The sequence below is a fragment of the Mobula hypostoma genome, chromosome 15 (genome assembly GCF_963921235.1).
Source record: "Mobula hypostoma chromosome 15, sMobHyp1.1, whole genome shotgun sequence".
Taxonomy (NCBI): domain Eukaryota; kingdom Metazoa; phylum Chordata; class Chondrichthyes; order Myliobatiformes; family Myliobatidae; genus Mobula; species Mobula hypostoma.
The window spans coordinates 12604105-12616456 of record NC_086111.1 but is presented as its reverse complement, the minus strand read 5'-3'; the positions used below and the strand labels follow the sequence as shown (position 1 = coordinate 12616456).

Genomic DNA, 12352 nt, shown 5'->3' with positions numbered 1-12352 from the left:
TGGCTGCGAGTTGTGGACCATCACAAATGCAATGGAAAAAAGAATCAATGCAGCAGAGATATGGTTCCTCAGAAGAATGCTATGCATATCATATACAGACAGGATAACCAACGAAGAAGTTCTACAGAGAATGAAAATAAAACGTACATTACTTTAAAAAAATCAGAAAGCAGCAATCAAAATTCTTTGGACACATGCGAAGAGAGACATTAGAACATATACTTACAACTGGAAAGCTGGAAGGAAAAAGAAGCAGAGGGAGACAGAGAATGAAATGATAGATGGAACAACATCATGGTTAGAAACAGGGGAGGCAACAACTACAATTCGGAGGGTCAGGGACCGTGATGGTTGGAGAGAGATGAATGCTCACGCTGAACTGCAAGGGACCTGAATGAATGAATGAATGATAGCAAATCTAGTCATTTGCTGGCATTATGTTTGTTCAACATGACTCTGACACCATTCTTCAATTTTCCAAAAACTTTCCTCATGATGATATAGGCAATGTCAGTCTATTCATTGGAATGCTGTACATTAGTGAAGCACATTTATATTTGCACCATCTGGGAGAGTCCCTCATGTCATTACCCTGAGAAATACAAGCCAGGGAAAGTCTCTTAATGAACCTTAAGGTAGATGTCAAACTGGTTGTGGTAACCGCAGAGTAGAAATAGGACGCGTCTTTGGACTGGAAGAAAACAAAGCCAAATAGGATTAATATAGATAGGTTTGGATGAGATGGAACAAAGGTCCTGTTTCTGTGCTTACATTTCATTTACCATGCTTCTGTAAAATAATGGCAGTGTTTATAATTTACTTCACAATTAGAATCCATTTCACCTCATAAGATAAATGTCATATTTTCCTGCTGACTTTCCAGTCCGTCTTTCTTTCACTATTCTTTTCCATCCATCTGGAAGTTCAGGATAAACTTCTTGGGAAATTTTGACATCCAAATCCTGAAAAAAAACATCTTCAAAGGATGAAGTGTTTGTGTTTCCAGCGTCCAGAAATTCATTTCTCGTTGTTAGTTCCTTCAGCTCACTGCATTGATCTTTGCTGATCTGACAAAAGGGAGGCTGATCATCCATGACGCAAATTTTTCAAGTCTTCTTGCTGAAAGAAGTGCAGTTTCATTCAAATACGTTCCTTCAGATTTTGTATTCCCCACTAATGAAAACTAAGAATGCATACTTTCTACCAAATAACTTGTTAGGTCTGTGTCAGGTACACAGCACATAAGAAGATTTACTCTCTACTTAGTTCCAGATGCTCTCCAATCAACTATTTCGTGGGTTTAATGGGCAACTGATATCCTTTAGCTTAATAAACAACTCATCCGCACATCCTCCCTCTTCACTCCTCGCTTTTCACTTCTCCCCTTTCCCAACCTCATCTTCAGTCCCTGTCCCCCTCCCTACTCCCCATCTCCTCAACTTCACCCTCTTCCCTACCATCAAGTTGCGCACCTTCCCCAACCCTACCTCACTCCTCATCCACACCCCGCCATCCTCGGCCCGAGCGCTTCACAAGGAAGTTGGTAAGCACATTCGCCCGCTCCAACTCTCGCGAGATCTGGCGAGGACACAACGCAAGCGCACGACAGCCATTGCAGAGGGGAGACCGAGAGTGAGGGGTTTTTCGTTTGTGCTGGCACTTCCAATTTTCCGTCGTTATGCGGGCCATACCCACCTGGATAGACCGAGTGCACGATCGGGAGAAGGTGGAGCAGTGGTGAGCATAGCTGACACTGTACTGGAGTATACACGCAGTCCCGCAACGGTTGCTAAGTAGTTTCCAATGTAAACAGGTTTCAGGCGGAGCCCTGGTCCTCGGCAAGGATAGAGCGAGGGAGTAGGGAGGGGATGGGGAGAGTGAGCGGAGGTTAGAAAGGCATGGATAAGAGGGAGTAGGGAAGGAGGGGTGGATAGAGGAATTTACAGGAAAATGAAAAAAAATAGAACTTATGAAAGCTATACACAAAGATTCCGGTTTGTTGGGCCACACCGGGGCGTTCGTTTTGGGACTAACAAGCTGCCCCAATTAGCCGAAGTTCCATGGAAATAATTAAAAAGGTATGAAAAAAGGCAAACTACTGTTTAACTGAGAAACAAATCGTGTATTTAAGTGAAATGCAGAACAAATTAGAACATTACTAAGGCTTTGTACAGTAATATAAAACTAGTTATAAACGGAAGAATTCGTCCATTGTACATTGTCGTGTATATGGGGTGTCCAGGGAGAGTGTAGCACCTCTGATGAAGGGGCTTGTCCTGAGGCAGCTCGCTCACCTTTGGTCCCATGCGACTGCAGCCACACGCTGTACACTGCTTCTATTAGCAGGCTAAACCAGGTGAGGGTAGCTTGCAGGCCTCATACCCTGGTGAAGTAGGGACATGCCTGTCCTAACATGTGAAGTCAGCTCTGGCAGTCTGGGTGGGTGAGATCTAATGGCCAAGAAGGTTCTGTAATGTTTTGTGGAGAATGAAGGGCATAATAAGGCACAGAAGTCATGGTTATTCATGCAACCAAGGAAGACCCCTGTCTGTGATGACTACTTGAAACACTGGACTCAGACTTCTGAGGTCAAGAGAGTGGAACTGTCCCAAGGCAACAACTTTATCACCTTAAAAACTCCTGCACATATTTCATTATCATCAGAATCAGATTTAATATCACAGGCATATGTTGTGAAATCTGTTAACTTTACTGCAGCAGTACAATGAAATATACAATAAGCGTAGAGCAAAAAACTGAGTTACATTAAATATATCTATGCTTGTTAAATAGTTAAGCTAAAATAAGTAGTACAAGATAATAGATAAAAGAAGTAGTGAGGTAATGTTCATGGGTTCAATGTCCATTTAGGAGTGGATGGCAGAGGGGAAGAAGCTGTTCCTGCATCGCTGAGTGTGTGCCTTCAGGCTTCTGTACCTCCTTCCTGATGGTAACAGTGAAAAATGGGCATGTCCTGGGTGGTGCGGATCCTTAATGATGGGCTGTGCTCCTCGAAGATGTCTTGGATACTATAGAGGCTGGTATCCATGACAGAGCTGACTAATTTTACAAGTTTTTGCAACTTAATTTGATCTTCTGCAGTAGCCCTCATCCCTCCCCCACCCCCATACCAGACAGTGATACAGCCAGTCAGAATCCTCTCCACTGTAGATTTGTAGAAATTTTTGAGTGTTTCAGTTGACAAACCAAATCTCCTTGAACTCCTAATAAAATTTAGCTGCTGTCTTGCCTTCTTTATAGCCGCATCAATATGTTGCGTCCAGGTTAGATCCTCAGAGATATTGACACCCAGGAAGTTGAAACTGCTCAGTCTCTCCACTTCTGATCCCTCTATGTGGATTGGTTTGTGTTCCCTCATCTTACCTTCCTGAAGTCCACAATCAAGTCTTTGGTCTTGCTGACATTAAGTGTAAGGTTGTTATTCCGACACCACTCAACTAACTGGTATATCTCGCACCTGTATGCCTTTCTGCTAACAATGGTTGTGTCATCAGCAAGTTTATAGATGGTATTTTAGCTATGCCTAGCAACACAGTATTGGGTGTAGAGAGAGTATAGCAATGGGCTAAGCCCACATCCCTGTGGAGCACCTGTGTTAATATGATGGACAGTCAATATGCTGCCATGATATTTTGATCGACTGTTAATTTCACTTTAAGCACGGTGTACTGTCTAATGGCCACACAAGTTCACAAGACTGACACTAGTTAGAAACTATTTGGCAACAATCTCCTGTCCCAAGGGAATTTTGACGATTTAGTTTTTGTTCTTTAACAGTTGTCCCAAATAAGCGTCTGCCCTGATTAACCAATGGAGCAATTGGCCAGAATCCACTGAATACTATAAAAAATACTGGAAACATGAATTGTATAGTCCCTAACACGAGGAAATCTGCAGATGCTGGAAATTCAAGCAACGCACATCAAAGTTGCTGGTGAACGCAGCAGGCCAGGCAGCATCTCTAGGAAGAGGTACAGTTGACGTTTTGGGCTGAGACCCTTCGTCAGGACCAACTGAAGGAAGAGCTAGTAGGAGAGTTGAGAGGGGGAGGGGGAGATCCAAAATGATAGGAGAAGACAGGAGGGGGAGGGATGGAGCCAAGAGCTGGACAGGTGATTGGCAAAAGGGAAATGAGAGGATCATGGGACAGGAGGCCTAGGGAGAAAGAAAATGGGGAGGGGAGAAAACCCAGAGGATGGGCAAGGTGACAGGGACAGAGGGAGAAAAAGGAAAGAGAGAAAAAGAACGTGTACATATGCCCTTACACTTCCTCTCTCACCACCACTCAGGGCCCCAGACAGTCCTTCCAGGTGAGGCGACACTTCACCTGTGAGTCGGCTGGGGTGATGTACTGCGTCCAGTGCTCCCGATGTGGCCTTCTAAATATTGGCGAGACCCAACACAGACTGGGAGATCGTTTCGCTGAACACCTACGCTCTGTCCGCCAGAGAAAGCAGGATCTCCCAGTGGCGACACATTTTAATTCCACGTCCCATTCCCATTCTGATATGTCTATCCACGGCCTGCTCTACTGTAAAGATGAAGCCACACTCAGGTTGGAGGAACAACACCTTATATTCTGTCTGGGTAGGCTCCAACCTGATGGCATGAACATTTACTTCTCAAACTTCTGATAATGCCCTACCTCCCCCTCGTACCCCATCTGTTATTTATTTATATACACGCATTCTTTTTCTCCCTCTGGCCCTCTGACTATACCCCTTGCCCAACCTCTGGGTTTCCCCCCCTCCCCCTTTTCTTTCTCCCTAGGTCTCCTGTCCCATGATCCTCTCATATCCCTTTTGCCAATCAACTGTCTAGCTCTTGGCTCCATTCCTCCCCCTCCTGTCTTCTCCTATCATTTAGGATCTCCCCCTCCCCCTCCCACTTTCAAATCTCTTACTTGCTCTTCTTTCAGTTAGTCCTGTCGAAGGGTCTTGGCCCGAAACGTCGACTGTGCCTCTTCCCAGAGATGCTGCCTGGCCTGCTGCGTTCTCCAGCAACTTTGATGTGTGTTGCTTGTATAGTCCCTAAAAGTGATTCTGTAGGTTGTGGAATCAGTTCAGAGCTGAGGTGAGTGAAGTTATCCATGCTGGTTCAGGAGCCTGATGGTTGTAGGGTAATAACAGTTCCTGAACCTGGTGTGGAATCAAAGGCTCCTGTACTTTTTACCTGATTGTACTCATTGTGTTCAATGGTGGGGAGAGCTTTGCCTGTGATGGACTGAGCTATATCCATCACTTTACTGGTGTTTTCATACCAGCCTTTTTTATGTGATGATTCTCTGATATGATAACACCAAGGAATTTAAAGTTGCTGCCTCTCTCCACCTTTGGTCTCTAATAAGGACTGGCTTCTTCCATCTGTAGTCGATCATCAGCTCTTCTGTTTTGCTGAAGTTGTTGTGGCACCATTCAACCAGTGGTGTCATCAGCAAACTTAAACATGGCATTGGGCATGTACTTAGCCATCCAATCAGAATAAGGTTTATTATCACTGGCATGTGTCGTATAGCAGTGCAGCAGCAGTTCAATGCGATACATGACAATATAGAAAGAAAATAAATCAATTACAGTTGAAAAGAGATATATAGAAAATATTGCAAAATTGTGTAAAAACAGAAATAATATATATTTTAAAAAAGTGAGGTAATGTTCATGGGTTCAATGTCCATTTAGAATCATATGGCAGGGGGTAAAAAGCTGTTCCTGAATCACTGTGTGTGTGCCTTCAAGCTTCTGTATGTCCTTCCTGACGGTAACAATGAGGAGAGAGCATGCCCTGGGTGAGGGGGTCCTTAATAATGGATGTCACCTTTCCAAGACACTGCTGCTTGAAGATAGATACTTTATTGATCCCAGAGGAAATTACAGCATTACAAGCGCACAGATACACAAATATTAGAAGAGCAGTAAAAAATGAATATAAATATAAGTTGCTTCAAAGAGTTATCACTTCCCCTGCTATAGGTTGACTCATTGTGGAGCTTAATGACTGAGAGTAAGAATGACCTCGTATAGTGGATTTTGGAACAGTGCAGTTGTCTCACTTATTACTAAAAGTGCTTCTGTGATCAGCCAAGGTGGTATGCAGAGGGTGAGAAACATTGTCCAGAATTGCCAGGATTTTCTGTTGGGTTCTTTGTTCTATCACAGCCTCCAGTGTGTTCCGTTTTATTCCTATAACAGAGCCAGCCTTTCTAATCAGTTTATTGACCCTGTTGGCATCACCCATGCTGATGCCATTGCCCCAACACACCATGGCATAGATGATTGTACTGGCAACCACAGACTGGTAGGACATGTGAAGGAAAGGCCTGCATACTCCAATAGACCTCCGTCTCCTCAGGAAGTAGAAGCGATTCTGGCCCTTCTTTTACACAGCCTCTTTGTTGGTGCTCCACTCAAGTCTTTCATCCAGGTACACCCCCGGTTACTTGTAGGTCCTCACCACATCCACGTCCTCACCATCAATAGTCACAGGGAGCAGTGCAGGCTTAGTCTTCCTGAGAGGGTGTGAACAGGAGGGCAATTGTCAAACCTGTTGAAGAATTGGTTTAACTCATTAGCCCATTCACGACTGCATTCCAAGGCTCTACATTTAGGCTGATAGAAGCCGTGATGTTCTTCATGCCTCTCACACCTCCCACGTGCTACTCTGCCCAAGCTTGTTTTCCAGCTCTCTCCTGTATTCCTCCTTAGCCACCTTGATCTTCTTCTTTAGCTATACTTTGTTTAGGTATATCTTAACTGAGAAACAACTATACAAGTATAGTTATTACGGAGACAAGTACCCAAGATGGAGCTGACTGATTTTACAATTTTCTGCAGCTTCTCTCGGTCCTGTGCAGTAGCAACCCCCGCCCCCACCCCCATATCAGACAGTGATGCAGTCTATCAGAATGCTCTCTATAGTACATCTATAGAAGTTTTTGAGTGTTTTAGTTGACAACCCAAATCTTTTCAAACTCCTAATAAAATATAGCTACTGTCTTGCCTTTTTTATAGCTGCATCAATATACAGGTTAGATACCAGCTGGGACCAGGTTAGATCCCCAGCGTTCTAGAACCCAGGAACTTGAAATTGCTCACTCAGTCCACTTTTGATCCTTCTATGAGGATTGGTGTGTGTTCCCTTGTCTTATTCTTTCTGAAGCCCACAACCAACTCTTCCATCTTACTGACATTGAGTGCTAGGTTGTAGCTGCGACACCACACAACTAGCTGGTATATCTTGCTCCTGTACGCCCTCTCATCTCCATCTGAGATTCTACCAACAATGGTTGTATCATCAGTAAATTGATAGATGGTATTTGAGCTACACCTAGCCACACAGTCATGGGTATGGAGGGAGTAGAGCAGTGGACTAAGCACACATCCTCGAGGTGGGCCAATGTTGATCGCGAGGAGGAGATATTTTCAGCAATGGACACAGATTGTGGTCTTCCAGTTAGGAAGTTGAGGATTCAATTGCAGAGGGCTATACTGGGGCCCATGTTCTGTAGCTTATTGATCAGGACTGTGGGAATGATGGTGTTAAACACTGAGCTATAGTCACTGAAATGCATCGTGACATAGGTGTTCGTATTCTCCAGGTGATCTAAGGCTGTGTGAAGAGCCATTGATATTACGTCTGCTGTAGACCTAATGTGGTGATAGGCAAATTTCAGTGGAACTCGGTTTTGCTGAGGCAGGAATTAATTCTAGCCACAACCAACCTCTCAAAGCATTTTTATCACCGCAGATGTGAGTGTTTCTGGGCCTATAGTCATTAACACTCTTCTTAGATACTGGTGTAATTGTTGCGATTTTGAAGCAGGTGGGAACTTTCAACCATAGCAGTGAGAGGTTGACAGTGTCCTTGAATCCTCCTGCCAGTTGGTTGACACAAATTTTCAGAACCCCCAAAATATCCACCATAGGTATAAAGTGAGAAAGCAGCTAAACACATGCCCTCATCTAAACCATCGGACCTCCCAGGTCAGTCAAAGATTCACATACACCTCCTCTAACTCCATTTACTGTATTGGAGGCTCTTAATATGACCTTCTACCTACCTAGCACCCCCCTCTTATCTGGTTCCACATCATCTTCACTTCTTATGAGATTTCAGCACCTGTAACCGCTTGTCTCCAGTTATAATTTTTTAATCTCTGTCTCAACCTCTATCCTCCATTTCTCAGCCCCTCTGGTTTTGTCTGTTTCCCTTTTTCTTCCTCCATCCTGCTCCCTACCCCACCTAGTTCTCTTTGCCCATCATCTTCGCCCTCACCTACCAGCTTCTCCCTCATCCCTCTCATTAACCTACTTGTTCTGGCTATCATCCATCTATACTCAGTTCTGATGTAAGGTCTTGATCTGAAACATCAACCACCCTTTTGTTCCCACAGATGCTACTTGACCCATTGAGTTTCTCCAGCATTTTTTTTTTTGCTTTTAGTCAATGTCCTGGCTTCCATTGTGGCACTGTCCACAAGGAATGGTGCTGGCACTTCCATTTTTAAAAATGACTAATATAAATTATTATTGTTAAATTTTATGCTATTAGTCAAACTTGATCAAGGAAGCTTCATACGGATTCTATTAATTAGCATTTTTTAAAATGATATTTGGAAGATATGTCTACAATGGTGCAAAATGTACTCTGGATGGGGGACTTCAGTGTCCTGTGCCAAGTCTGGCTCAGTAGCACCCTCACCAACTGACATGACACTGATATACAGTAGCTGCTAACAGAAAAGTGTATCTGATAGAGAACCAACACAGGGCATAATGCAACTTGATCTCTCCTTACCAATCTAGCTCTTGCAGTCTTCCATGACTATTTAGGTGAGAATGACTGCTGCGACATCTTGAGGATCTTCTGTTTTCTCTATTAGGTGGTCTGGCACAACTAAAATGCTAGGTTCAGAAAACATCTCTTGACCTAAAACTGAGTATCTATGAGGCATTGTGGCTATATTTCATTAGGAATTTAAGGAGATTTGGTATGTCACCAAAGACGCTCGTGAATTTCTACAGATACTTTATACTTTATTGTCGCCAAACAATTGATACTATCATCACAGTGATATTTGATTCTGTGCTTCCCGCTCCCTGGATTACAAATCGATAGTAAATACTAAAAAATTTAAATTCTAAATCATAAGTAGAAAATAGTGTCACGTACCCCATGACGGGGATAAAGAAACCAGCAGAGATGGAAAGCACTTTGGAGTCCAGTATTGCTATAAACTACTAATATTTATTAGTAACTACGCAATACAGTAATATAAATGTAGATAAATCAAACAGGTTAGCAATGATTATATATAAAATTAAGTGTGGAATATATATGTATGAAAAACCAAGCTTCTTTAAGTCTAGGGGTAAAAAGATACGGTCTTACAATGTTGAGTAAAGTTCAGTTCAATTTGTGTATTTAGTTGAATAGCGATGGAGAGAAAGAGAGTGAGTTGAGTCTTCAGGTGAGCTGATGCCATCGATCTTCTCGTCATCCTCCGAAATCCTTCACAAGTCACCGACTGTGACTTTAACCGGGGGACCGGTCTTCTGTAGTGGAGCTATCACCCAGGCGAGGGTGGACACATAGACAACTCCCCACCAGTCAACCCCTTCTTCACCGATAGAATAGCAATTTGGATCGATCCGCCTGATCGATCCTCCAAAACCCACTTTCTCTGCGGGCACAACAATGCTCATTCGGTGTCCAGATCATGTGTCCTGAGGTCTGTATCATCTGACCTCTCATTTATTTCACCAGGTTGAGCCTCACCTGTCATTCACAGAGTCCCTCCCTCCTTTGTCTGTAAAGGAGTGCAAGCAGGCACCAAGTCCTTGAAAGTAATATCAACAATCTGCCTTTGGTCACCGTAGCAACCTTTGAGCTGCTCGGTGCTGTCTCCAACTCCAAACTCAGTAAAAACCCAAAGTTACTTCCAATGCCTTAAAGTGAGAGTCCACTGTTAATCTTTGTCTCTCTCTCTCTTTTCCAAAAGCAACACATCGGTGGTAAATAACTCTTGTCTCTCTCTCTCCTATCCAAACATACCAATGATGAATGTCTCTCTTCAGTTAATAGGGGCACTCCAAGATCCCCTCACACTCCCCTTCCTCAAGGAAAAAAAAATTGTCGAAGATGATTTTTTTTAAATGTCCATCACAGAGTTTTAAACAATACAGAGAAAAACATCAGATGACAAAGCAAAAATGGTTACAGTTTTCAACTTAACATCTGGATAACTAATCAGCTATAACATTGTCCGTACCTTTTACATGTTTGATTTTTAAGTCACCTTCCTGCAGTACTAGACTCCAATTTAACAACCTTCTATTCTTATCCTTCACCTTAGTTAGAAACATCAACAGATTATAACCCGTGTAAACCACAAGTGGTCTCTGAGCAACAGAAAGGTTTTGAAGTCTCTGATCATAGGCCTCAAAACATTGTAAAGCCAAGTGCTAGTAATTCCTTTTCAACAGTTGAATGATTTTTCTGGATTACATTTAATTTCTTTGAAAAATGAGCTACTGGATATTCAATGTCATCCACTCCCTTCTGTAACAGTACTGCCCCAGCAGCTTCGTCACTAACACCTGTTGTTATAGAAAATGGCTTTGAAAAGTCAGGTGCTTTGAGCGCAGCATGATAACACAGGATGGTTTCCAGACATTCAAATGCCTCCTGGCAAGGGTCATTCCATTCAAATCTTTCACCCTTCCCTAGGAGTTTTGTTAGGGGGAGAGCAATATCAGCAAAGTTCTTACAGAATTTATGGTAATACCCAACCATTTCTAAAACCCTTCGTAAAGCTTTCTTGCTAGTTGGAACAGGAACTTCAGCAATCGCTTGAACCTTGGCCTGTCCAGGAGCCACTTGGCCTTGACCCACCACATACCCCAGACATGTGACTGTGGCGTGGCCAAATACACTTTTAGCGAGGTTCACAGTAAGATTGGCCTTAGAAAGTCTATCAAACAGTTTCTCTACCGCGGCAATATGTTCTTCCCATGTGTCACTCCAGACCACTAGGTCATCAATATAGGCCTCTGTGTTTTCTAGCAGTTCAATCACAGAATTGATCATTCTTTGAAATGTTTCTAGAGCATTTCTCATCCCGAAGTCTAGATGGTGTCACAAATGCTGATATCTCTTTAGCCCTCTCTGTTAAAGGAACACCCCGGTGTCCTTTTAACAAGTCAATCTTAATAAGGTATTTAGCTTCCCCACTCTATCAATACAGTCATCCATTCTCTTTATTTGTTCTTTCTTGTTTCTAATTTCTTGTTTAACCCTTTTACTTTCCTCAGAGTTCACTCTGTGAAGATACCATTTCATAGGCTGGACTAAATTCATAATGACGTGATGCATTGTACCTGTGCCCCATTTCAAAACACCAATTAGTCCTTTTACTTGTTTTTTCGGCTTTGGGTCCAACTGGTGGACCTTATCAGTAATATTTTTCAAAACAATGGAATTCTGACATCTTGGTGAGTCTAGGTTCAGTGAGAAAACATGTTTTTCCATTCCATTATCAGATTTCACGATTCCATTTTGTGCTACGACAATTCTCCCAGCTGCAACTTCAGTAAACAAGCGTCTTATTTTGACTCGACCATTTTGTAAACTTTCTTGGCAAAGTCACAAAGCTTACCAAATCCCTTCCAAAGTTTTCGGAGTAGAGTCAAAGGTCCTTTTGGCCTGTAACTGAACACAGGTTCCAACAAATCACTGCCTTCTGAATCGAATCTCCAACAATAAATAAGAAGAGGGGAACCCCCTCGTTCCCATTTTCCTCATTTCTCGCACACTGATATCCACCTAAAGGCATACTGTAAGCCATCTTTAAAATTTCAGCCTTGTAACCTTTCAAAACCACCACGTGACGTACGGGCACTGTGGCTGGTCTCCACCTCCTCATCAACATCCCATCTTTAGGGTAACATCCCACTGACTCTCTCTCTGAACCTCCTCTCCTGTGAGAGCCATCTCCCTTAAAGCCACCATTCCAGAATCTTGCTTCTGTTCCTCGATAAAATCCTTTCTCAACAAGGACAAACCTTTCTTATACATCTTACCATTATCAATTGTACTACCCTCTAAGTCCTGCTGAAATCTAGAAGGTAGAAAAGACTCTTGAGACATCATAATAATTTAAACCTCTGGTCTTGCTATTGCAGGTCTCAATAGCAACTTTGCTCATCAGCTGAATTGCTGAAACACTCTTATCTTGGAGAGCTGTCAACATGCCTCCATTGTTTATTAAACTCAGTACCATCATCAGGCTGATGAGAATATGAAAGAGACCAAATAAACTACCCATTTCATTACG

General features: G+C 42.9%; 2 protein-coding genes across 5 annotated transcripts in view; one reads left to right on the top strand and one right to left on the bottom strand.

Annotated features, from left to right (window-relative positions):
- The window catches only part of mbd4 (methyl-CpG binding domain protein 4), a 28320-nt gene extending 26753 nt beyond the window's left edge, over positions 1 to 1567 (bottom strand). Inside the window, exons 1-2 of one of the 2 annotated variants that reach the window (XM_063067748.1) lie at positions 1488 to 1567; positions 844 to 962 (exon numbers count right to left, since the gene is read on the bottom strand). In XM_063067748.1, coding sequence (XP_062923818.1) covers positions 844 to 962; positions 1488 to 1499 — 131 coding nt within the window. In that variant the 5' untranslated portion in view covers positions 1500 to 1567. Of the gene's footprint in view, positions 1 to 843; positions 1120 to 1487 lie in introns of both variants that reach the window. The other variant, XM_063067747.1, reaches the window with a different exon arrangement.
- Positions 1568 to 1599: 32 nt separating this feature from the next.
- Positions 1600 to 12352, top strand: part of ift122 (intraflagellar transport 122 homolog (Chlamydomonas)) — a 191326-nt gene continuing 180573 nt past the window's right edge. For 2 of the 3 annotated variants that reach the window (XM_063067746.1, XM_063067744.1), the window contains exon 1: positions 4966 to 5094. In XM_063067746.1, the coding sequence (XP_062923816.1) occupies positions 4994 to 5094 (101 nt within the window). In that variant the 5' untranslated portion in view covers positions 4966 to 4993. Of the gene's footprint in view, positions 1738 to 4965; positions 5095 to 12352 lie in introns of those variants that run through there. The other variant, XM_063067745.1, reaches the window with a different exon arrangement.